Source organism: Thermobia domestica, chromosome 3, assembly GCF_964235325.1.
Source record: "Thermobia domestica chromosome 3, izTheDome1.hap1.1, whole genome shotgun sequence".
Classification (NCBI taxonomy): Eukaryota; Metazoa; Arthropoda; class Insecta; order Zygentoma; family Lepismatidae; genus Thermobia; species Thermobia domestica.
In genome coordinates, this window is record NC_137456.1 from 195,021,521 (window position 1) to 195,049,171 (window position 27,651).

Consider the following 27,651-nt stretch of genomic DNA (forward strand, 5'->3'; position numbering starts at 1 on the left):
GTTAAACACATTGCATGCGAGTGTATTTAATGCTTTGTGTTTCTTTCATACTATTACAAATAATAATATTAATGTTTTAAAAAAATTAGGATTTGCATTTCGTAATGCACAACAATTGTTTTTGATGGGAACATGAAAGATCAACAGTTAACTAATGCATTTGCAAACTTGTAACACTTTCCCTTTCCTATTAGTTCTTGTAAAAAAACACAAAATTTAAAATTGTAAATAAAAATGTAATTAATCTAATCTACTTTTTTCTTTTTTAATATATTGCTTACGTGGTTAAATACAATTTTATCATTTTCTGTAAGATTGTTTTATTGAATAAATTAAATCATGCTTCAAAATTTATCTTGCGTACAATATGATGAAGAAAATATAAAACAAAGTATCCACGCAAAGTTGAATTTTCATCTCTCCGCCAAGTGAACTTTGTGGTGGACCAACACCTTATGCGTGGGTTTTCTCGGGGTTCTCCCGTTTCCTCTTACTTTCTTCATTCCATCATTTCATTCATTAATCATCATCACCGTCTCCTTTAGCCTAACCGGCATAAGCGTGGGACGTAAAACTTAAAGATTTCATTTCATTTTTTTTTGAAGTTTCATCTTGATATGCCGCTATTTGTAAAATATATTTTGCAGTTTTTATTTTAAACAGTTTTCATATCTTTTTCAATTGGTAATGCGACGGTATCAAAGTAATAACCTCATTGATTTCCATCAATGAATACACACGCCAAATGTGATCCCATACAATTTGAACTGTCGAAGTTTATAATGAGTGCAGCGGTGATTGTACACTTTTAGGTATTCTGTCGATTGCGTAAATTCCATGTACATTTGCACCAGTGAATTTATCACAAAGTAACACTTTTATTATATTATCGGTGTACATCACCTTTCTTTTTGAAACATCAAATTTTATACATACTCCCGTATATGTTCAAAGATTTAGAGTTGTAAATTGAATATTATGATGAATTGAAATAACACGTTGAAAATATTATTGACGTATACTTTTGTAACTTTACCAATAATTATGAATGGTTCTAACGCCAGGAAAATACTTTTGAAGCACTTCATGATATGATATTTGCGGGCCTTTTAATAATCAGGCAATATATTACAAATAGAATGTGTAACACATTTTGTAACAGTAGGACATGTGTAATTTTAGTGGTTAGAAATGAACAGTTATATTTCTTATAAAAACTGATGATTTTAAAAAGTGTTATCGGTATATATATTTTGTTCTTTATCAAATTGAATTAGAGAATCAAATTGTGCATATATATATATACAACGTGCATCACATACAAGATCCACAGTACAATCATCTAATGTCGCTGTAGGTGATAGGATAAATGCATAAAGAGTATAACCGTACGGATATTCTTCAGTAGTAATAGTATGTGTATCATGTTTGTAATACAAACCAGTACTTTAAATCAGAATATTAACTTAGAAGGTACAAATCATTCTTAAAAACGGGGTAAGGGGGTTGGGAGGAAAGATTTTGATCCGACCTGTAGCTGCAGTTTTTTAACGTTAAGGCATTGAAAATGAAATGGATTAAGTTCAGATTTCTCATTAAGTGCCGAATTAGAAACCAAACCGATAATTAAACTTTTAGGTACGTGACTCAGGAAAATATTTTGAAGATTGTATGCATTAACATTTGCAGGAATAGTACGAGATCTTGTTTGAACTCTTGTAAGAAGATATTTTGCTGTATCACGGAGTATATTAGTATAGTGAAACCTCTGAATAACGAACACCAATGGGACGATAATTTTTGTCCGTTACTGAGAGGTGTCCGTTACAGAGAGGTTATAGAAATTTAATTTTTCACAACGGTAATTGTATGCAGTAATATAGAGTAAATACATTATATATTAGCGTAAATACGTAAAATTCAGTATGAAAATACTCTATGTGGTACGTATTTGAATTACTGGAAAGGATGCAGGAGAAATTCATTTCTGTGAAACAATATTATTGCTGGGGGATGTGTTAATATATTCGTATACTGCAAAAGATAATGCGTGTAATGTAATTTTCTTAAGTACATGTCATCACCCTGTAAAAAGTCCATTAATTCACGTACCGCCTATCCTAAAAGTAAAAATAGGTTACGAAGAGCATGCAATATTATTATTAAATACTGAAAATGTGGAGAACAACTCACCAAATGTGCTTCTTTTCGGGGGGTGGGGGAGTCTCCAACAGTTGTTTGCAATCCTAGGGACACTAGTTTCTATTCGAAATTCGTTTCTAACTGATCAATTGAAGAGCTTGGGTGTCACCACGATTAATGGCATATTTCTTTAATTGTTCAACTGTTCAACACGCCAATTTGTATACAAAAATGTTACTTTACCAACAAATAAAGTAAGATAGGAAATATTACTCGTTGAAAATGTTGTTGTAAAACAAACAATGTTTGTTTTGTTATCTATGAAATTGTCAAGAAAGATGCAAGGCCCAGAGGAAAAAGCACTAAATTTGTTAGAGAAGGGAAGAGCTTTCTCATAGAATTCTTGGCCATACGACTGACCCTGCATGAGTATTATTCCTTATTAAAGGTTTATTAGGATTTCCGCCAGAAAGCAATTTATTGTGGACAGAAAAAAAAGAATTTCATAAGTTCAGTTTGTTCTGTTTGATAGTTCACCAGGTCTAGACTCACTATAGATACACTTGTGGGGAAAAGACTTGTCTTTCGACTATAATATATGACAGAACCGAGAATAATTCCTGTTCATTATGAAGAGGTTATTGAAACATTTGGGGGGGAAGGACTGTCCGCGTCCGTATCTGAGAGTGTCCGTAAAAGGGAGGGTTTTGTTTCGTAAGAGAACATATATTTTTGCCGGGACAAAAAAAATCTGTCCGCATTATAGTGTCCGTTATTGAGAGGTGTCCGTTAAGGGAGGTTTCACTGTATTCAGTTTCATTGCTAAGTGGCGTGAAACATCTATACGTTGTATATGAAGAGTAACATCTTCAAGTTAACTTCATAAGAAGTATTTGCAGGGAACACTAAACAAAAAGCGGCCTTACGAAGATCTAAATTTATACGAAGACCTACGTTATTTACGATTGCTCGTAGCAATCCAGGAATATCTGTATTCATGCGGCCATACATTTCACACGATTTACTGTTTTGAACTCTTTGAAAGGCGGTGGTTACTTACAATAACCACCTTTTCTATTGAGTGTCTTATTTCCACGTGTGAGCGGTTTTCAAGACTAACCGTTTATGAAGTTCCTTTATAGTTCACTAGATGGCGTTACAATGTCTTAAATTTATGATGAAATTTATGATTTGACGGTAAAACATATTTTGTACACAAGTTAATGTTGCACATTTCGTTTTCATTATGGAATTCAATGTAAATTTGACTAAATATTATTATTATTATTATTATTATTATTATTATTATTATTATTATTATTATTATTATTATTATTATTATTATTATTATTATTATTATTATTCAACAAATATTTACGTCGAGGTTTTTTAAAATATAAAGTTCTATTTTGAAGTGCTTGAAAAAACAAAATCAGATGAACTCTCACGTTTCAAAGCTAAGCCGTATTTATTCGCCATGTCCATCAAATTATATGAAGACGATAAAATAAGGAATGTTAACCTTCTTACCATGAGAACTGATTTCAATTCCCGCTCCCATTGGCGTGGGAGACCCTGGTTAAATTCCCGGTCGAAGCTCATGAGGTTCGGATTCCATGTTAATCAGTAGGTCCACGCCTCAAATCGCCTCGCTGCTGACTGGGATGTTAAACTGAAAATCATCGTCATCACCACCTGGCGGAGTTCACTTGGTTCGGATTTTAGTTAATCAATACGTCCAAGTCTTATATAGTCTTGCTGTTAATAGGGACGTTAAACTCCAAATCAACTCTACTCATTATGAAAATAGTTCTGAGTGAAATACTAACTTGAAACCATACGTCCAAACTGAAAATTATTCATGCTCCTGATACACACAAAGCACGGACACATACATACACACACACACACACACACACACACACACACACACACACACACACACACACACACACACACACACACTCACACACACACACACACACACATATATATATATATATATATATATATATATATATATATATATATATATATATACACAGAGAGAGAGGGAGCAGAATAAATATGGTTGTATTTTTCATAAGAGTGCGGTGCCTTAGTGATAGAGCGTTCACCTCTGGTTCATGGGGTCCTTGGTTCAATCCCAGTTTGCACGAAGTGAGATTTGTAGTGGAGAAACACGGCGTATGCGTGGGTTTTCTGAGGGTTTCGCTGTTTCCTCCCACTTTCATGTTCCACAATTTTCGTTCATTCCTCATCATCACCGCCGATATAAGAATGGGACATCTAACTTAAATATTAGATGTCATTTCATTGAAAAAAATAGTATTATTCATAATCTGCATTTTTATAAAGCAACTTGAACAGTCATACAGATGTATGATGATGAAAAATGAATTAAATCGCAATTTCAGTAATAAGCAATATCTTAGGTTTCTCATCTATTTACATCAAATGTTTAGTTATTTTATACTTTGCAGCTAGAATATTAGCTGCTATATAAGACATAATTATCTATAATTTTGGGGTGGGAGAGCCTGCTTCGATTGCGGCGAGAGCTCATGTGGTTCGGACTCCATGTTAATCAGTAGGTCTTGTCTCATATTGCCTCGCTGCTGAAAAGGACGCTAAACTCAAAATCAACTCAACTAAACAATTACCTACACATTGAATTTAATTAGGAAATCGATATTGTAATCATCAGAGCGTGTTTATGAAAACGAAATGTACAATAATGGTTGTATATAAAATAGAGTTTGCGTAATGTAATGCCCAACTAGGGTTGCAATATTGGACAGTTAAAACTGTAAATCGCATCATTCTAATTATTTCGCTGCAATGTTCATGTTCCAAAGTAGTGCCCGAAATGCCTTGATATACCAGACAAAACAAGCAAATAGTCGCTGCTCAGACTGTAAAATCATGGTATACTAACGTGGGAGTCTGTATACGAATCTCGCTGCGGTTATAATTTTTCATAGTGGGGATTTAATTGCTAAGAAGCATATTTTTATTTTGCTGAAGCATTTGAATATCTTCTATTTCTAGCAATAGCTTCTATTTCTATCAGTATGTACAGCTGGTTGCTCCAACAGCTCATAAAATACTAGTTTTTATTTGGTAACAGCCAGGATCCACTCCTTATTTCGATATATGTTGTTTGACTTAAAGTGAACACTGCACAACTGTTTAGTATTCTGTTGCACTTTACTTTTACACGTTAACAGACAATATTGTACTGACCTTTTAAGTGCATCTAGGCATAACACAAAATGAAAATGTTAACATACTCTTCTGTGAGTACTAGCTCAGCAGAGATTTCGATTTATGTTAACTTCCTATGTTTCTGCTGTCTTTAGAAATGACAGCTTTTTGTTTTGGCCTGTATAAAGAAATTAATTCGTTCCATTACTGTTTTTCTTCAACGTTCAATGTTCTTTACAAAAATAAATCAACTAAAGTTAAACAGTCATCGGTTTTACAGAAAAAAACAATATGTAAAGTTTTACTTTCCTGTTTAAAATTTAATACTTTTCCAATGCTATATGTGTTAATCAGTGTTTCATATGTAGAGAGGAAAAGGAGTGCAGAAACCTAACAATTCTCATAAGCATTATCAGTTAGGGAATAATTCTTCTACAATACAGCAACTATAGTTTGCATCTCAGGTAATATGTAACATAATAATAATAATAATAATAATAATAATAATAATAATAATAATAATAATAATAATAATAATAATAATAATAATAATAATAATAATAATAATAATTTCCTATCTAACGTGAATAGAGTTTTATATGCTACATGTATTATGAAAATAGTCACTGCGTGTTACGTACTTAGTTGGTCTTCCATTCCCGCTAGGAGCTCATATGGTTCGGATTCCACGTTAAGTAGGTTCTGTCTCATATAGCCTCGCTGCTGAGAGGGGCGTTAAACTCTACAATGAAATTAAATCTTCGAGTTTTAAGTCCCACGGTTATGTCGGCTAGGCTAAACGTGACGGTGAAGATGAGAAATGAATGAAAGATTGGAATGAAAAACTGGCAGGACCCCGAAAAAACCCACGCGCACGGATTTTGTCAACCACAAAGTTCACTTAGCGCGAGCTGAGATCGAATGCGCCAGAAGTGTACACTCTACCACTGAACAACTGCGTCCTGGTTTAAATTCTACAAGTCTAGCATGCAATACTTTCCAAGTGTAACACTCCGATTTTGATAAAAATTTAGCAGGAAGATACTACACATATAAGAATACGTGTTCTTTTATTTTCTGTGGAAGAACGGTTTTAGGCGGCAAAACCCCCATCCAAAATTTTGAAAGTTGACGTCCGAAAGGCAAGAAGAAGTTGACCGAAGTGAATGAAATTGTGCACAGATATTGCAGACGTAAAAAGACGGAACATGTGCTTTCCATTTTCTTGAAAAAAATAAATAAAAAAAACGTTGTGTCTGACACGCACTCCTCCTAACCTTTGATCACGAAATATAAAAAGTGCTAATAACAGTTTTTCAGAAGTGCCTAAAGAACATGAAGAATGGCAACGAAACTTTATATACGGGCAATACGCAAAGAATAAACGAATAGAGTTTTTCTTTTCTGCGGAGAAATGGATTTATAGGCAAAAGCACCCACTCAAAAGTTTGATAGTTGACGCCCGGAAGGCAAGAGTGGACCAAGTGAATGAAAGTGTGTTCAGATATTTTATCAAAATCGGAGAGTTATATTTGGGAAATGTTAGGTGTAAGTAAATTGGTTTCCTCCTTTAGAAAATTAATAGTAAAATATCTTCCTCTATAATAAACCATATGCGCTTTCACATTCAGAAGCCGGATTTACTTTTAGATCCATACTCGGATGTCTCACACCAAGGACGAGGATGCTAATAATTTTTTTTAAAAAATCATTCGACATATTTCCTCCTTAGTCTTATATTCGCATTGTGACTTTTACCCGTGTATATCCCTTTATTACAACACATCAGAAAAGCGTAATTTTAAAGATCCACTCCCGAAGCCCGATTCAAACCAACAACAGTCATAGCGTGTGTTCTTTATCCGAAATTTCGTATCTTTACGGTTATATCAGGATATGAGTTGAGTTGATTTTGAGTTTAACGTCCCTTTCAGTTTCGATAAGTGTTTGGTAAACTAGCTTTATGAAATGGTACTTAGTAATAGGGATATTATGATTAGAGTTCATAGGGTTATATATAACAAAACAGACCATTTTTGTTGAAATTTGTATTTTCTTTCAAATTAATACATTTCCGATGAATACATTATTTTTGTCGAAGTTAGAGGGTATGAAATTATTATTTGAGTACAAGAAAAGTACTCATAAAATTGTTACTTTGCGCGCGAATTAAAATTAGAATTTCTGATTCTGCAGGCCGATACGCTAACCGTATGACCACACAGCACGGGCCTACCGACCCGCATTATCATAATATTTTTGTTCTCTTCCTTTGCTTATGTAAGTGCTTGTTCACGTGTTGTGCATATTTCCTTCCCGAAACAAAATCTTAAAGACATCACTGTATATTGACATGTTTACCATAGTCGTTGTGTAAAAAATATTCTTGGCGCTTCGTGTCTTTATCAGTTTACAGTGTGTGAATTACAAGGGAGATAGGGAGAAATCCACTTTGGTAATGCTGGATGTCTGCTATAACCAGGAGCGTCATTTCAGACGACAATAGCATGGGAAACTATAACAGTTGTAACCAAGGGTGTCATTTAGAGGAGGAAGAGGGGACGATTACCCCCGAAGAGTTTGAAAAATACATATACTTTAATCGATTGTCTGTTAATATACTAGTAAAACACGTGAAACTCTTATGTCGGTGCTGCTCTTGCCCCCGCGAAGGGAAGTCTCAAATGGTGCATCTGGTTGTAGCATATAGGCCTAACCAGTATTACCAAAGGAGATATCTCCTCACATCCCTTGTAATTCGCACTGTCCACAGATATGGATACAAAGCGTCAAGAACAATCAATATACACTGGCGTATTTAGAATATTGTTTCATGGAGGACCCTTGCACAACACTTGAATAAGAACTTACATTTTTTTCTTTTAGGTGACGAAAAATTTTAATGAGATTGTGGATATTCTAACTTTATTTCGGGGGGCTTGAGTCTGATAGCCATTCCTAAATACGTCACTGTCTATATATTGTAATATCCTATGTGATGTCGTAAACAAGCAATTCCACGCATCAGTGTTTACAAACACCACACGTGGTTCGGCAAGAGGATCTCCCACCAGATGGACCTATAATCACATGCAGACGACGGCTTCTGGCCCCTCCCACGGAGCAGAAGACGGCATCGGAGCAGCAGCGCCACCGCCGCCCAAAGGACTCTATTAATTGGATGGACGAAGGCAACTTGATACCAGTTTTCCAAGGTATATAAAAAAACAGGTAGCCCCAGTTCGCGATTAGCGTTCTGATTGGCTCCCTGTCCATGACGTCATGTGGAGGTATCGGTGAAGATCTTTTTCGCTTGCCTGCTTGTTACACTTCGCGCTTTATTCGTAAAACTGGATTTAAAACATAATTATGATATTCCTTGTCTTTCCAAATGCAAATAATGAGTTATTTCTACTCACAGATGAGACAATATAATGTAAAAACATATAAATACCGTCAATAATGATTAATTATCTATACAATTAAAAATGAATATAATGTTTACTTGCTAATTCATTCTAGAGCTTTGGATCGATTTTTATAATTTTTAGTACCGTACATGAGTTGACCTGGCCCTTTTAACTTTGATTAAAGGGCGAATCCTAAGGGGTAGAAGGGGTTCAAAATTTGTACCTAAAATACAGTATCTCACGAACCTATCTAAGTTAGAAAGATGAAATTCGGTATATAAACTACTCATTAAGCTTAAATAAAAACATGTCCCATAGTTTTTGAAAATTTCCGTTTTAAGGGGTAGAGGAGGCATTTTCTATTCATTGTAACAATGTTTGATTGCAAACTTCTCCTCGATCAACTTTAACGATTTTTGGTAATTTAATGCAACCAGGCCTAACTTAGGATCTTATCATTTTTTTTTTAGCTCGGGATGAGAGGAGATAGGAAGGAGGTGACAAAATAATCAAAAACAATCGAAATTGGTGTCCAGTCCATAATTTTCAGGGTCACTGAATAGTGACCACTGATACCGTTTAAAACCAAATTCATCCTCTTTGGGCGTGGGGAAGGGGTGGCATTATGGATTTTTGTCGTTGCACTTTCATTGAAACGTGAATTCTAAGGGTGGAAGGAGTTCAAAAGAACATTTCAGGTAGTAAGACACATAAAGCAAACATTATTCAAAATTTCAGAGTAGTAACAAATTAGGTATGTAGTAACAAATTTAGGTTAGGTTGTGTTAGGATAGGTTAGGTTATGTTACAAATCTAATCCACCCTAACCTAATATAACCGAATCTAACCTAACCTAATTTGATTAGGTTAGGTTAAGTTAGGTCAGGTTAGAAATCTAACCTAACCCGTTGTATTTAGTGGTATTAACCATTTTGTCAGAAATCGTGACTGCAAAATATTTCCTTTACATTACTAAAGTTTGTTTATTACTCAATATAACACATTTTACATTAGATATTTATAGTGGCACAGATATCTATAGAGTGGTATACATACATAAAAGAACCACCTTCACAGGGGAAAATTTGCAGTTATTTGTCCTACATTGTGCCCTTCGATTTATCGGAATTTCGTTTTTGTGGCTTAGCCCCCTCTCTCGGCCAGCCCTTTAATTATAAGAATATGGTAAGAGTGCATTTTGATTAGAACAAATGATTTTTTCACACGATGTGTCATTCGAGAAGGAATAAAGTCAATGTGATTTGTACGTAACAGGTGCGGTTCGGTTAAACAAGATTAGATTAGATTAGATTAGGTAAAGTTAGGTTAGGTTAAGTTCGTAATAGGTTCCTATGAATGTTCTGCTCAAAGTGCACTTTGAGCACTTTGCTAGAATAATGTTTCAGATACTTAACAAAACTTACGAATATCATTTAAACTAAAGAATATATGAGAGTACACATTTATATTCTCGTTGGTACCCCCTTCCACTTCGCTTTACGTACATAAACTCCTTAAGCTACAGGCCCTCAGAAACAAATGTCATAAAAGTAAAATTAATTATTGTTGTTACACACCGGTTTTTCACCTTGAATGGTGTCTAGTTTATTTTCCCCATGCCAGTTTGGTATCAATAATGAAGGAACAACGTCTGATCTTAAACACTACTTTTGCAGGAAACTTAGAAGCTCGTTTTTTCAAACTCTTTGATAATCCTCTGGTGAAAAGTGAGCAGAACATATTCGTGCGTTATCCACATTAAAAGTGTTCTTTCGCTTACAGCGGGAAATCAATCTTCTTCGAAGTTCATCATTTTTAGGGAATCGATGGAACATTATTTCATTTGTATTGCTTCCTATGTTATTAGAATGAGCTAAACTCAGTAAAGAAAAAATAGCGACACCTCAATTCTCAAGGTAACTTACACAGAAAACCATAGTTGCAGCCGGCTAGAAGAGGAATAGAAGGAAATTATGAGTGTGATAATTCATTTCCATTATCTGTGACACCTATGGTGTACAATGGCGCTTACTAATTATTTATGTATCAGTAATATTCTCTCCAGATGGCACCTGAGAGCGTCTCGTAAATTATTGGGGTGAGAATTCTGCATTGCATTTGTGATGTGTAGGCCCAGGTAATTAGCATTTTGTGATTGTTCTATGCTTTGTCATTGTTTGAACAGTGTCAAGTACTAATATTGTTGTTGTGCAGCGTTGTTTTTGTATGATATTGTTGCTACATGTGGACTGTAAACAAGAATGATTGGTAAGAAACATGACTTGTCGTCACGTGAACAAGACATACTTCTTGCTTTGCACAGCTAAGTTACATCTCTAAGGGAGATGGCTGGAATACTCGAAATTCACCATTCGACGGCAGAAAGAGTAATTCACAAGCAAAAATAGTATAAGAAATCATCCCTTCGTCAACAGTGTAATAGAAAAAAGAAAGCATCACCCAGAGCAGATCGCCAAATGAAATCAATAGCACTGCAGAATTAAGGAATAACTTCGCCAAAAATCGTTTTGATCTTGAAACTGCAGTCACTCCTGCTACTGTATTGTGTTAACTGTATGAGGAGGATATTACGAAGAAAAAAACGCCTGGAAAGTCGAAACTAACAAAAACACAGAAGACTTCAACACGTACGTTTGTGAGGCGATATGCTACTTGGACTTATGACAACTGGAAGCATGTGTTTTCTCCTTTGAAAAAAGTTTAGAATAGTGGGAAACGATAGTGGTGTGAAGTTGTGGATACGAATAAGAGAGAAACTTGATACGGATTTTGTTTAAGAGATGCAAATATTCAGCTACTGAGTGATGGTATGGGCTTGCTTCACTGCCAATGGGTATATGTGAAGAGTCATTTGATGTACAAAAATGTCTTCAAATTCTGGTACGTAAAATTCTTACAACAGCTAAAGATAACTTTCCTGAAGAAGATATGGACTACTTCGTTTTCCAGGACGTTAATGCTTCATGTCAATGAACGAAAATCGTTAATACGTGGTGCAAGAATATGACTATTCATAGACTCATGTGGCATCCAAACTCACCTGACATGCATCCAATTGTAAAGTTTGAGTCGATATGAGTAGAAGACTCAATAGACAACTATTTCGGATAGAATGGAACTCACGGAACAGGTAATCCGTTACTGATTCCATGAAATCAAGGTTACATTTTGCAATAGCGTTGTCACCAAAAGGCCTCGACGATTCCCCTGCATTTCCTAAAGCCCATGGTCCACATACGAAATCTAGTTTGATGTATTGTACCTCTCAATGTTCGTACACAATATGTCTTACTCTTAAGAAATGACATTTTTGGTTTTGTGCTATTATTGTTGATTTTTCATACTTTTATGTATAATTCTTCCCACTGCCGTTTTTGCTGAAAACACACATAGCTACTAATATATGCATATAAATTCATTATATACATATAAAAAAAAACTGAAACTGCGGCGCAAGTATTAAGAATGAACTACTTATTAAGAATATGCATTGAGCTCCTCCGTGGCTAAGCGGTTAGCGTACGCGCCTTTGGCGTGGGAGACCCGGGTTCGATTCCCGGCGGGAGCTCATGTGGTTCGGATTCCACGTTAATCAGTAGGTCCATGTCTCATATAGCCTCGCTGCTGAACGGGACGTTAAACTCAAAATCAACTCAACTCAAGAATATGCATTGTAATATTATCAGCAATTCATGTAAAAACTCATATTGGTTAATGTATGTTGTGAAAACCATATCCGAGGAAGTGTCGCTATTTTTTCTTTACAGAGTGTACTACACAAGTAAGATAACTTTTCCCCATCTTGAAACAGAAGTCTTATTGTTTATGTAGAATTTCACTTATTTTGAAAAATACCGCGATACCTCCACGTGACGTCATCGACCGCAAAGTATCCTGGGAAAAATGAGAGCAGAAAAGCTATCCCGAGAGTCCCCTGCCAGTTTTCTGGTGATCCTCCTTTAGTCTGCTACGGGGCCCCCGGGCTCTGTCTGGGAATCCTAACCTCAGCCGCTTAGCCTGCTACGGGGCTCTGTTGGCTACTTAACCCGCCTCTGCTTGCTACGGAGCATTGGTTCTTCAATTCCACTCCTCTTAGCCTGCTGTCTGCGATGCTGTCGGAGATGCTGTCTGCAACCTTACGGTCAAAGACCACCTATAACTAACCTTTGATTCTAGAGAGATTAAATTGTACAGAATTTTCTGAAAATACTTTTATAGAGGAAGCTTTTATGATAAAACTGGCAGTGGGAGTCGATTCCGGACGCTCTTTTTATTAACTGCTCTACCCAAAATCCTATATGAGACAAAGTTTTACAATATTTACAGATACAACTGAATTGAAAATTTTTATTGTTGTATGCATTATAAATGGTGAATAATGGTGAATTAATATTTTATTTGGAGTTATAAATGACTACTTTATTGGTTCCAACGCGCGTAAGGTGTAGCTACTCCTCACTCTGCTACTTGACAACGCGTTCTACCATACATTCGGGGAATCAGAAACATTAAGACGGGTTTTCTGCAATGGCAGTTTGTAATATTGACACATTAAATGTGCACTCTTGGCTCGCGAAACATATCCCTGAAGTTCATTTACCAAAGTCTGCCTTCCCCTTGTCAGTAACTTACGTTCCTACTCGGTTATACACGTTTTACAGTTATTTCCAGTAACCTTCAGCGAAAGATAAACGAACACAGACGCACTAAGAACGTTTAAAATGCCAAATTCTCGCACCCACGTCCAGCAAAGACGCACGTGCTAGTCACTAGACCACACATCAAGTTATAAAACCAGCGCGTTTTAATAGGTCTATTGGAAATGCTCCAGATATCCACTTGTAATACATTAAGTGAATTATTCAAGAGAGGCAAAACATTTTACATTAAATCCTGTTCCTTGTTAAGTTTTTATTGTGTTTGTTCTTTTTTTATTTTTCGTACTACGCGGGAGAAAGAAAATACATTTTTCGCTATGTTGTCCACAGATATTATTTCAACTGATCATAACAGAGAAATCTGTCGGTGAAGTAATATGGGGTAATGTGTGGTTTTCTACTTTTATACCGAGTTCCTTCGTGACTAAGCGGTTAGCGTACGCAGCTTTGACGTAAGAGAGCCGGTTCGATTGCCCGTGTGAGCTCATGTGGTTCGGATCCCACGCTAATCAGTAGGTAAACGTCTTATATAGAATCGATGCTGAAAGGGACGTTAAACTCAACATCAACTGAACATTATTTTTATACCATCAATTGAAGCAAGGAATAGAGCTTACTATCCTGCCAAAGCCATGCATTTGTTTCTTTGGCACATATTACAAAGCATCAGACTACTTGCGACTAGTGCTCTCAAACGGGTCGGGTTGACCCGACCCGACCCGAATCCGGTCGGGTCAGCTCGGGTCGGGTTACGGGTTGGGTCGGGTCGGGTCAGGTCAACTCGGGTCGGGTTGTCGGGTCGGGTCAGTCGGGTCAGCTCGGGTCGGGTCAGTCGGGTCAGCTCGGGTCGGGTTATCTGGTCGGGTTGTCGGGTCGGGTCAGTCAGGTCAGCTCAGTTTGGTCAACTGAGTTTAGGTTGAGCTTAAACTCGGCTGGAGTCGAAAGCTGCTGTTTTTCACTAGCTGCCTAATTAAAAATAGCAATTTTCAATTGATTTTATAGATGCCATAAATCTATTTTAAACACTTGCAGCTAGTATTTTTATGGTAAATGCTTATTTTTGTACTGGTGTGTACTTAAATTTGTAAATGTGAAAGATTGATTTTACCAATCGACTGTAATATTAATATCTACGCCAATATGGAGTCTGGATTTAGAATAAAACTAGAAGTTGTTTAACACGTTCGCTGCTGAGAACGCCAATCGGCGTCCAGTACTGAATTTGGCATATGCGCCGGACGCCTCTCGGCGCTTGTCTCTGCAGCTGATTCACTTGCACCTGCACCTTGCACCAATACCTGCACTAGCGCTGGCGGGAAAGTGAACCAGCTGTAGTGACAAGCGCCGAGCGGCGTCCGGCGCATATGCCAAATTCAGTACTGGACGCCGATAGGCGTCCTCAGCAGCGAACGTGTTAACACGTTGCTGCCAAGGGTGAATTTTGTTGTTCACCGGTAGAGTGCCAAGCGTACTTACTTACATTATTCTTGTTTTGTTCATATTTTTTAAACATAATATTAATATTGAAACATAATCTAAGGCATGGTAGTGAATCCGCATGCATAAAAGTTGGGGGTCTGATCGGACCTACGTGTGTATATTTTGTTTATGGGCAAGGGGATAAATTACTGTTGAACTGGCAACTCTGTTAGAAAGTTATTTGTTTATTACTACATGTGCAGAAGTGAGAAGTGTGGATATATTCATCTTGCTTTTAGTGCTAATAAGTAATATCTTTGTGCAATGAAAAACGAAGAAATATGCGCAGAACTCGATCTCATTAGTAATAGCAGTGTAGTGACCTAGATTTTTCTGAAAATTCAGCAAATGACAGGGACACTGACATCTTGTGAAAATAAATTAGAATAAATAATGAATCCATTGTTAAACTTTTTAACATGTCACTGAAAAAGCAAAACATAGGTCCGATCGGGTCAACAAAAGCAACAAATGCTTGTTACTTGCTATTTAGCGCCCCTAGCGGCGTTAATAGTCAATATCAAAGACCAAAACCTACATGTGTAATAAAAACACTACAGTTCAATAACAGTAGAGACAGGATTTAACAATACAAGTACTATAACGTCAATTCGACGAATTAGAAATTGTGGGTCCGATCGGACCTACAAGAATATTTTCTTAGATCACTCCAGTAGGTCCGATCGGACCCACATGGCAGCTAACGTGTTAAGCAAGGCTAAAAGAAAGATTGGATATGGACGACCAAGCCCAAGCAAGGCTGCGGTGGCTCAGTGGTAGAGAGTTCATCTCTGATGCATGGTGTTCATGGTTCGATCCCAGCTTGTGCTAAGTAGGCTTTGAGGTGGAGAAACGCCGTGTAGTGGGTTTTCTCGGGGTTCTGTTTCCTCCCACTTTCTTCATTTCACCATTTCATTCATTTCTCATGGTCACCGTATCCCTTAGCCTCGGTGCAGAATCGAGGGACCTTAAACTGAATATTTCATTTTATTTCACCATGCCCAAGGACATCGATACAAGAACAAGATAAAGATTGAATATGCAAGACGAATTGCATAGTAATCTTGCTCTTGGCCTTGTTTTGGTTATCACCAAGTAGCGATGAGCATATTTTCTTGCTTTCCGTATAGTATGAAAGACCATAATCAAAATCACACTTGGTCTTTATTTGTACCGATGAGGGGAGCATTCTTGGCTCTTGTATAGCATGAAAGATAACCAAGACTACGAAATGCAGGACCAAGACTTGACTGCAAGTCAAAGAATAAGACGCAGTATTGATGACCAAGACCCAGGGAGCGGATTGTTTGAATTTCATTTGTTGGGCTGAAAGTGATGAAATAAAATTAGTACTTTGTAATTAAATATCATACTGTATTTTTAAATTTTAAATTACAAAATTCATATTATGTATCTTCTTACGTGCAACTATATATACTGTAAAATACGTTTTAATTACCAAGAAAGAAAAATCAAAGTGGCACAGGTCCCGGAATCATAAGAACTTATTTTGGAATGAAAGTTGAATGCTTGGAAAAAATCACAGGTGTTCTCCTGTTTCCTCAACCCTTATCATTGTAGTTAAACGATTTCCTTTTGTCTCCGCCAAGATACTCTTGCTATTGCCTTCCGAGAAGACCCCTTGCCGTCCAAGCAGGTGAAAACACTGACCTTGAATAAAAATTTCGTCACATAGAACTAAAGAAAGAAAAAAATAAACTTCTCCCACGTCGGATATTGGTATCAGTTATAAAAAGAAATAACCAAACCTCAAAAGTGCCAAATATTCATTAAGATGCATATACAAATCTACCGCTTGATCTAGCTAGTGGTTAACGTGTAAGACTTCGGTACACGTGGTCCGGGTTTAATTCCCAATGGGAGTGCATTTTAGCGTTCACCCAGTGTCGTGACCATAGTGCTCTCAAACGGATCGGGTTGACCCGACCCGACCCGTGACCCGACCCGACCCGACTCGGATCGGGTCAACTCGGGTCGGGTTGTCGGGTCAGGCTATTCGGGCCGGGTTGTCGGTTCGGGTCAGTCGGGTCAGCTCGGGTCGGGTTATTCGGGTAGGGTCAATCGGGTCATCTCGGGTCGGGTTGTCGGGTCAGGTCAATAGGGTCGGATCACGGTTCGGGTCAGTCGGGTCAGCCAATTCGGTTCACGGGTCGGGTCGCGTCGGTCTTCAGCCCGACCCGACCCGACCTGTTGAGAGCTTGCGACATTAATTACAAAAGCTTTAAGAAAAAGCTTAATGAACATTAAGTCGCTTCATGCGTTCAAATCGCTTTATAAAAATCCAGATTATGACTTTCAATAACTTTTTACATTATAATTAAAAGTACAAGCCTGTAGCGTTTTTTATCTGTGTCACATTCTATCTCTCTCTTGCTCTACATATACACCTCCATATTGGAATTGGTATCAGGAACATGAATGATTTTCATTTTGGACGCGTGGTTTAAAGTTGGTATTGAAATCATAAATCTGTTCCCATTATAGCAATGCTTACGTTCCTCATTTTAGCGTCTTCGTATATAAATGATGGACGTTGTGAATAAATGTGACTGACAAGGAGAAAGAAGATTTGGTAAATGAACTTCGAGTCCATTTTTTGCAAGGTGATATTGCATATTTAAAGAATTCATATTACAATCTGGGAGAGCGTAATGCCCTGATATGGCAAAGAAGAAGCATCGTAAAGTTTTTGTCTCGTCGGATATTTCGTACGTTGCGCAAAGTTATGAGGTGACGGCGTGGAAAAATTAGTAGCATCTGTGACTCATGTGCCAGCGGTTCCGAGTTCGATTCCCGCTACAGTCGACTTTTTAATTTTTCTTGCTTCAATCAATAAAGTAACCACTTGTAGCTACAAGTAAAATGTTACTTCCCCATATGTTTATAATGAATTAAAACATTAGAAATATTCAAATAAGTTGTAAAATCTCGTAATGTTCCATGTTAACTAGCAACGAAATATAGTCTGTTTCGTAAATATATTGATATCATTAGTTTTATTATGGTTACCACAGTCCTTGTGTAAAAAATATTCTTGACTCTTCGTGTCTACATCTGTTGACAGTGTAAGAATTACAAGGGGATAAGAAAGAAGTCATCTTTGGTAATACTAGATGTTACTATAACCAAAGGAGATTTACCACTTATTCACTGTGTAATAAGCGGCGAAAATCTGTCTCCAACATTGTGGGAAAGAATGGGTAAGACCATTCCCATATTTTTTTAAAGCGATGTTCAAAATATTTATGAGGTTGAAAAACAATACTGTGGAGGATCTGAGGAGTGTAGTTATCTTCAATATTGAGAGGCGAAGAGATTTGAGTCTTATTCTGGGGGAATATCAATTTCATTTGACTTTGCTTTGTGGCAATCGGACACAATTCATCCCATTTCTCCCCAAATGACAAATTGCAAATGGGATTATTGAGGGGGACAGTCTCTCAGTTCCAACATTGGAGGGGACATGTTCCCCCTCATCCCACCGTACCATTTACGCCAGTGCTTGTAATGCACACAATGTCAATAAATGTAGATACGACGCATAAGAACATTTTTTACACAGCGACTGTGGTTACCATAATGTAACTCGTGATATCAATATATTTACGAAATAGATTACATTTCGTTGCTAGTTAGCATGGAACATTGAAATATTTTACAACTGATTTGAATATTTCTACTGTTTTAATTCATTATAAACATAGGTGAAATAACATTTTACTTGTAGTTGCAAGTGGCTACATTATTGATTGAAGCACAAGAAAACATAAGTTGACTCCAGTGGGAATCGAACCCGGTACCCTTTGCACGTGAGTTACAGATGGTATTGATCCTGCCACGCCGTCACTTAAAGAACTTGCGCATCGTACGATATATGCGGTGAGTCGAAAACTTTAAGAGGCTTTTTCTCCGCTTAAATAGGCTATTGCGCTCTCCCAGTTTTTATGCAAAAATGACCCCGCAGTTCATTTACCAAAGTCATCTTTCTCCTTGTGAACTTTGAAACGTAACAAAACGAGTTGATTTCATTTTTTCAAGGTCTTCAAAACGCAGCTTTACTTTTAAGAAAATGTTTCCATATATTGAAGAAGAAGAAGAAAAAAACCTTCCCAGAACTTCAGATTAGTGGTCGAGATTCTTGTCCACCGAACCACGATTACTGCGCGTTAATGCATTCGTACTTAGTTTGTTTACATGTATAATGTATGTGCCGTATTTGATGCAAAATAAAGGAGTTTTGTATATTTTTTAAATCTGTAATGTTGATAATTTAGTGGATACAATGATATAATGCCCTCCGCGTCCTCAATTACATATTCCCGTGTTTTGCCAATGAATTTCACTATAAACAAGCTACCGTTTCGAGCGATCAGAAAGGGCTCTTTATTTAGGCGAGACATAGTAAGTAACGTTTTAGGTAAGTGGTTAACTTTCTGGTTTTCCTAATTTTCCGGTCTCGGTTCGATTCTCGCTATTCTCGCCATCTGTCTTTACAATTTTTAAAATGTTTCATTTACGAGGCTGAGTTTCAGTTGGTTGCTGCTAATCGAAGATAATCCCCAGTGGAGAAATTCAGTGATGATGTAATCCTGAAAATAAAGGAAGATAAATGAATGGAGGAAACGAGTTACAGAGTTAATTCTGTTAATAGTTCTATATTTGATATTATCCGTTAATTTCGTGCATTTTAAAATTGTTTTTAATTGACACTATATTCTCCCCCTTTCTCCTTGTGTCTCAATGTGTAAATTTTCACAAATATTATACTGATCAGGAACCTTCAGTTATATTTGCAACCTAAGGTGAAATGCGGTTACTACGAATTAGTTCTCCAACTTCTTTGAGTATTATCGAATTTTGCATTTTTAATATTTTCAAATAAATTACGGTACTGCATACCAGTATTTAGCATTTTCAAGTCATTTAACGAATAATGAAATCGGACAAGTTCTTCTTTCGAAGTGGTATTACGTATCAATCAGTGGCGCCAGAATAGAGGAGCTCAGGGCCAGTTAGACACCCAAAATTTTCACTGGAGACTTGGCTCTTCCCCCGAATGATCGATCCATGCTTTAATTGATTTTCATGTAGGACTACCCTTAATAGTTTCTAAACTCAGCACAAGGCTTTGTGTTTACTTAAAAATATAACGTACTATATATATACCGCATAATCTATCCGTATATTATTTGATACACATATATGTTAGTCATTTGAAGTAAGTTATTTCGTTTATAATCCTTCGCTTGAGTTAATTGTAGGATTATTTAAGCTTCCTGACTTATCTTCCCATCGGCGCCTCTGGTTTCCGTATATTTTCTTCTGGTATTGTACTGTTTACTGTGAGTACAAGTGTCCAAAGACGCCGTTTTGTCATTTCGTCAGGCAGCGTTCCGCCTCACTCCTCCACAAAAACACAATTTACGATTTGTTTTTTTAACAGGTTGGGGCAACTTCATGCTGATCTTCTACCTACTCTACCAGGCGTAATTAATCTTGGAGCAGGTGTTAGTTGGGCTGCGTACTCACAGATTGTATACCTGAAGAATTTATGTGGCCCGCTGTACATGTTCAGAAATCATATCTAAAGTAAAATGAACGGAAGAATAATATCCCGGTGCTATATCAATATAATTTCTTTTCACTTTCATGTACATTATAAAAACTAAATCGTATAATAAGTTTTGTTAATATAACATACCATTCTCTATCACTTAGGTGAAAAGGTTGTGGAAGCTTTGCTATAAATTATAAAGTTGTACTATTACTAAAAATTTCACTACTAGCATTAAAATGGAGAGTAATATAGAAATCATTTGTTATCGTTGAACTCATTCTGAAGACTAAACCTTTCTTTCGTTTTAATACATTTCCAACCAAAAAGGTTTTTTTTGAATTAAGATATAGTTTCTATAATTCTTGTTTATAAAATATTTCTTTAATTTCTTTACTGTTTTAATGTTTTAATTTATAAGTAATCGGATTTGGTGGAACACATTTTTCAATGATAAAAATTTCTTATGACTATTTTGGTAAATATCCTTTTTCTAACTTATGTTTATACTTATTAACACGTACATTAATATTTACGTGTTCATTTCTCTTTATTTACGTTATCCCCGTACAACCTTTTCCAAACTTGATTGGCATTAGAATAATTTGCATCAGCATTTGGCATTTTAATACTACTATGATAATTATGATTATATTTTTTTTACAAATTGATCTATAACATCTATATAACGATAAGTATTTTTCACAGTAAAATATTAGTATAATTTTTCTTTCAATGTTCTTGTAAATGGCACTGCTTACGAACATTTAATTTCAGAATGTATACTGCAATGATTAATTTCATATTCTTTAAATAAACATTTTACATGTTGATTAAAAAATGCCGTACCTCAGTTTCTACATTAAACACGGGTAGTTTAAAATTAAAAATATTGTGATTGCGTTTACCATTTCAGGACCTGTTTTTGTTTTTAAGCAAACACAATGCGTGTACCGTAAGGAAGTATCTATGCATGTTAAGATATATTTATAATCTTTGTTATACTTTGCAATATTTTTCATATCTGCTAAATCCATTTGTAATCTTTCATTCGGTGCACTAACATAGTGTTCTTTGCGTTCAAACACTTTACGTGCTGGTGCATGAAATACAGTATATATGCATCTTGAGATGCTAACCAATCTTTAATTTTCTTTCTTGATAATTTTATTTTCTTTTGTAATGTTTTAGTACTTGATAAAGAAGCAGAATTCGTATAAACATAATATATGTTTGACAATTTTATCTTTTTTAAATTTCTCATGTAATATTTAAAATATTACACACCATTCAATTGTAATTTTTATGTTTTATAGTATTTCAATTTTTAAATATACAGCGTGTAACAAAATAACTGAACCACCTCACTTAGCGCAAGGAATATTGTATTTTTGATTATTCGCAGCAAATTATCCTTTTCATATTAAGCATTACTTCAATCCGAGGCCTCAGTCGGTATATATGTTAATACTGAATGGCTCCACCGAATAACGTTGCAAGTATCAACAATCCAAATTTACGGAAATCGAAAAAGCTATATGTTGATCATATAGAGGCTTGATAGTATTGTGAGGTATTGCTCGGCAGAAACTTTTCCAGTTCAAATTTCTAATTTGCCCATACCTCTCAAGGTGAAACAACTCCACACCATAACACTTGCACTGAATTTTAGTGTTGCCAAAACGGAATCACTTTGCAGTTCTTCAACCTTCCTCATCCAGACCCTGACACCGCCATCATTCCCAGTCAACATAAATTCCTTTTTTGAGAAAATATTACATGTTTTCATTGAACAACACCTCAGGTACCGTACATGTTACAAAACTGTTTCCTCGCTTTGAATTGCTTTTCTGCAAGACAAGGTATTTTCCATGTCCTCTTCTTGTAAATTCCTTCTCTCTTCAGCGTCCTGGAATGGTCATGTGGGACACAATGACACCATCATCATCAAAAACAGTTCGAGCTATTTTTCTTTGGTAGAAGATCGATGACTTAATACTACTGCCTTTATTTTCCACAACACGTGAACTTATTTTTGGTTTTCTCTCACAATTACTCCTAGAGGATAACATGGCATGGTTATTTCGCTTCCTAAGAATTCTTCCTACTATACTGTGATGCACACGAACTTTTGCATCTATCTGCCGCTGCGAAAATCCCAGAGCAAGTATTGCTGATTTCAGAGCAAGTATCATACATTGGTTGCGTCGTGATGTATCGTTTATTATTTTACTCATGAAATATACAAGTCACAGCTACTGCGCGAACTTGCTACAACAATGCTCAATTTAAATCAGAAAACTCTTTGAACACTATTTAATAACATAATAAGTCAATAACAACGATTTTCCACACAAGTTCTAGTTGTAAGCAGACAAGACCTAGTTAATAGACATAAGCTATTTCTACAAAGATATCAGAGTTACCTGTTGCAGGAAAGCAGAATTTAACATAGCGGTGAAAATAGAAGGAAGAGCAGCAAACAACACCAAACAACAATTTGAGACTCGATTCAACATTCTAGAGTACATAATTATTTTGATAATAGAACATATTTCAGTGTTTATCTAAATGTCTTCAGTGGTGTAGTTACTACGTTACAGACTGCATTTGCTACTATTGATGCATTTCTTTATTTTTTTACTTTGGCATGTGAATTCAATGTAGGTATTGAAATAAACACACGTGGAACATTAAGATCATCTAATACTTTTTACATTTATGAATACGTATTGGATTTCTTGAATATTTACGTGTACGTACATCATTTATTAAATCTATTGGAAACCGGAATTGTATTCCCGCAAATCTTTACCGTTTCTGATTGATCCCAAGGAATTTTATCTGAGTTTTTTAAATTGTGAATTTTATAGATCTGTTTTCCTTCCTTGTGTTTCCGGTACTGATTGTAAAATATCTAGTACGAAGAGTAAAATGGAATTATTTTCTTCATTAGCTACCACTACTTTATCTTCATCTTTTGTAATAATAGATAATGTAATAGGATTTATTAAAACTGTTTAAGTACAATTTAAATATTTATGTAATGCTTGCTGATATAATTTCCATTTTCCATCAATACTAAGGTCATTACTTTTTAAAATAGTATTCACTTTTACATCTAAACGCGATAGATGTGTATTTATAGATTTCATATTTGCATGCATTTGTTGCATAGCATTTTCAGGAACTAAAATCATTTTACAAAGTCTGGCATAATTACCTTCAAAATAAACTACTTTCTACTGTACCAAGTAATAGTCCTAAGATTAATGGTAAAAACTCACCTCTTTGTAATAACATTTTTCTTCTTAAGTGCTGTACGTTGCGCATATAAAGCGCGCAAGATCTTTTTGTGTCTTCGTAAACATTGCTTCTGACGGGATTTTTAGGGAATGTTTCCTTTTATTGTATTTTTAGCAACTTCTGAAACAATACGTATTAAATAACCGGATGCATGTTGTATAATTTGTTTGCACTTTATACTTTTATATTTGCATAAAGCACGGAGAGTATCACTATCATTTACATTCGTATATCTATACATTGTTAAACCAGGAGAAATATTTGTACGTAATCGTAATGCATCATTTGTTTTCTGCGTTAAATCAAATAACAGGTAAGTGCGAGGTTCACGTGTTACATCTTCGAACAATGCACGACTTGTTTACTATAAGGCGGCATAATTTATGTAGCTAAATATTGTATTTGTAATTTATCACGCGGATTTTTAAATATTGTGATAAAATGTGTATTTAAACTTATATCAGTGCATGTTTTCCTTTTAGAAATAAATTTTGTACAATGAATATTACTGTTAATTTTTATGATTTGCATATTTTGTAAATAAGTTTGCTACATAGCCATTTGTTTCAGACTTTAAGTCATTTAATACTAATAATGAATTCTCGTGTATTTGAAAACTATTCATATCTGAAATTCCTTCTACGAATCGAATTTGTGCACTTGCATCGAAGTTATTAGTGCACTGTGACACCATATAATTTCACGAAATGAAGTATTAAACATTTGATCACGTTCATTAAGTACACGATTTACAAAACAGGTTTTACTGCACGGAAGGACAAGCAATTAAAATGGCAGAGGGATGTTGAAACTTTAACATCTTGTTATAGAATGAATACATACAGGAATTCAACAGGAAAATTCGTTCTACATAAAGAGGTCAGGTCATGTCTAGTATACGCGTACTTTTATACAGCCATGAGGGGAGATGAATATCAGTAATTTCCGCCATCTTGACAACCGCCAAGTCTATTCCTGATCACCACACAGGATGCCACTATAGAGATCACCATATCACAACTGATTACTTGGTTCAATTTTCTTCTATACATGCCCACATGCAACTCATTACTTTCATTTATTTAATTTTTAAAATTTGAACAGGAAACCCAATTACCAATCCGTAAAGACGAATAGGTGCAATAATTAGGCCATAGAAGAGCAAATCCCGAGATGTTATGCAAAGTATTCCCGCATTGTGCCTTGCAAAAAACCATTACGCATAATTTTCTTTCTTTTTACAACAAACTCCAAACATGGTACGGTAGTTTCTCAATTCTTTTCGCAACCAGTATTTGAGTCGATAGATTTAATCTAACTACGTCTGGAGCTGATGTGAATATTAATCACTATTATTTCTACCACTATAGAATCACTATTATTTCTACCAACTTGATTGTTGTCTTCATTAAAGACACTCTATGTCTGGGAACAGTTTAGGCAAAATCGTCATAGGTTGATTAGTGTGGTGAAGCCAATTCACTAAAAATATTACCGCACACAAAATCCTAGTCAGCATGCAATAGTGTGTGTATATATGTAAAAGTACTGTGAAATCAATAGAATTAAATTAGTACTTATCATATTAGTGGATAAATACATACACATATAGGATGTATATATTTTAATATTCGTTTAAATTAATAATTTTGGGAAGGTACGTGGAAAGTTTGCTTTATGTATTATTTTGCATTGTTTCAGACCTACATTTTACTTTATTCTTTATGACCACTGTTTTCGTTAGTCCAGTTGCTTGAATTACATTGAGAATGTTGGTTCTATAGTTCTGGATTGAGTTATTCGCTATTTTATTTGTCGTCGAAGCAACTGGAATCACTGACAGAGACTCCAGTTGTGACTCTAGTGGAAGATTTCGTAATACTATATGTAGTATTATGTAAGATACTAATATTCAAATTTAATTTTAGGTCATAGAGGTACCATCTATGCACAATACAGTTTGGATTATCCAGATCGTCTGAAAATAGTTGGAGTGGCAGATCCTAGATTTTCAGCAAGATTGAAAATGCAGAAGATATATAACATTCCAAATCATAGGTAACATAACTCAAAATTTCATTAAATCTCTTACTTAACATGAACGAACGTATTTCTACCTTACTTATTAGATCGCTGCTCAAGGCTATTTATAAGGTCTGCACCATACTCTAGATCAGAAAAACATTAAACATTTTCCCGCTCCAGACTATTATAAAAAGTGCCAAATAAACAATATTAATAAATCAATTTAGAAACATGTAAAAACGTATTTAATGAAACTTGAATTTACTTTAACGTGAGCTTTGCCTCATAATTACTGGTGGAGATTAGGCATTGCATTAGAACATGCATTGCTAGTTAAATTGATGAAGGCTAACATGAATCTTTTGCTATTAGCTCAGGTTTAATATTTCAGTGAAGTTCGAACTTATTTGAATGCAAGCCTGGTGTTATAATTATTAACTGGATTAGAATTTATTTTAATAGAACATACGGTAGTCAACTTTGTGTAGGTTAACATTCACATTTACTATTTTCGGTATACTCAGGTTTAATATTATATTAATGCTTGAATTTCAGTAAACACGAGTTTTCACTAGTAATTACAGTTGAGGTTTTTGGTATATTTGAAGAAGTCGTATAATAGGAAAATTTATTAGTAATGTTCACTATTGGATCAGGATTAGTATTTTAAAGAAACGTTGAGCATATCTGAACGCAGACTTTGGCTCATAATTACATTTGCACCTTAGGTTTTTTTAAGTAGAACCTACGATGGATAATTTCATTACTAATGAATATAGTAGTTCTCGGGCTGAACAAGGTAAATTGAACGTTTTCTGACGTCTCGAAAACTGACCACATTGTTCTCATCTTCATGGTATATTTTAAAAGAACAAAACAGAAACACTTCCGATTAAATAATGGCAAAGGAAAAGAAGGAATATGATCGCTCGATACAGACGCCCTATCAGTGTTAATCTATGGTCTTATTTTGATTACCGTGTTGTCTGAGTTTCTTACTCAGATCCTGATTGTTTATGTTATTTCTTGTTATTCAATGAATGAAGCCAATATTTGGCTGAGTTGTGAGCCAGTGTTAATATCTGTTAAGAAAGTTGCCTTCCTTCAGTATTGCTATGGATTTATTCACTTTTCTCTTTATATTATGTTCTGTCAATCCCAATCTTCCTACTTGACACCTTTTCAATCTTGTGTACGATTACATCAAAACACCAATATTCTAATTTGTTCTTCTTCGGTTTCTTCTGGGAGTGTTTCAGTGTCAAATGAGTTATATTTCGATTGCAAGATTCAACTTCTTACATTTACATGGTCTAGGGTTTCCCTTCAAACATCAGAAAGAATTAATGGTTCAAACTTAGAGAAATCTTATCTGCCCGTTTACCTCTGCTATAGGTTTCATTGTCTCAATTCATACACAGAGCAACTTTGTGACTATGTGGGTAATGTACGCTCCTTTGGTATGGGAGACCTGATTTTGATAAATATTAAATTAAACAAAAGTAGATTTAAATACATGGATTTAACAATCTTTAAAATATCTTTGGTGAGAGGAAGAGAATTTAGTATATTGGTAATACAAAAATTTAGTAATTTTTCTATTGTTACTTGGCTACGTTCAGACCCACACAGAGTATTAGAAATATTATGAAAAACATAGGTGGGCAATCCCTTCATAGCCTTTCTCAAACAAGATTGAGTGTGCAAGAATTGGAAAGGATTTCAGTTGAGCGTCCCGTTCAGCAGCAGACTATATGAAACCTGGAGCTATAACTTAACATTGTATCTGAACCACGAAATATTGAAAGAAAAAAATATAAGGCTTCCT

At 35.5% G+C, this 27,651-nt stretch overlaps 1 protein-coding gene across 3 annotated transcripts in view; it reads left to right on the plus strand.

The window, feature by feature from the left end:
• The window catches only part of LOC145680916 (uncharacterized), a 975,933-nt gene that overhangs the window by 19,850 nt on the left and 928,432 nt on the right, over positions 1 to 27,651 (plus strand). For all 3 annotated transcript variants that reach the window (XM_081752076.1, XM_081752077.1, XM_081752075.1), the window contains exon 2: positions 25,727 to 25,856. In XM_081752076.1, the coding sequence (XP_081608202.1) occupies positions 25,727 to 25,856 (130 nt within the window). The remainder of the gene's footprint in view (positions 1 to 25,726; positions 25,857 to 27,651) is intronic.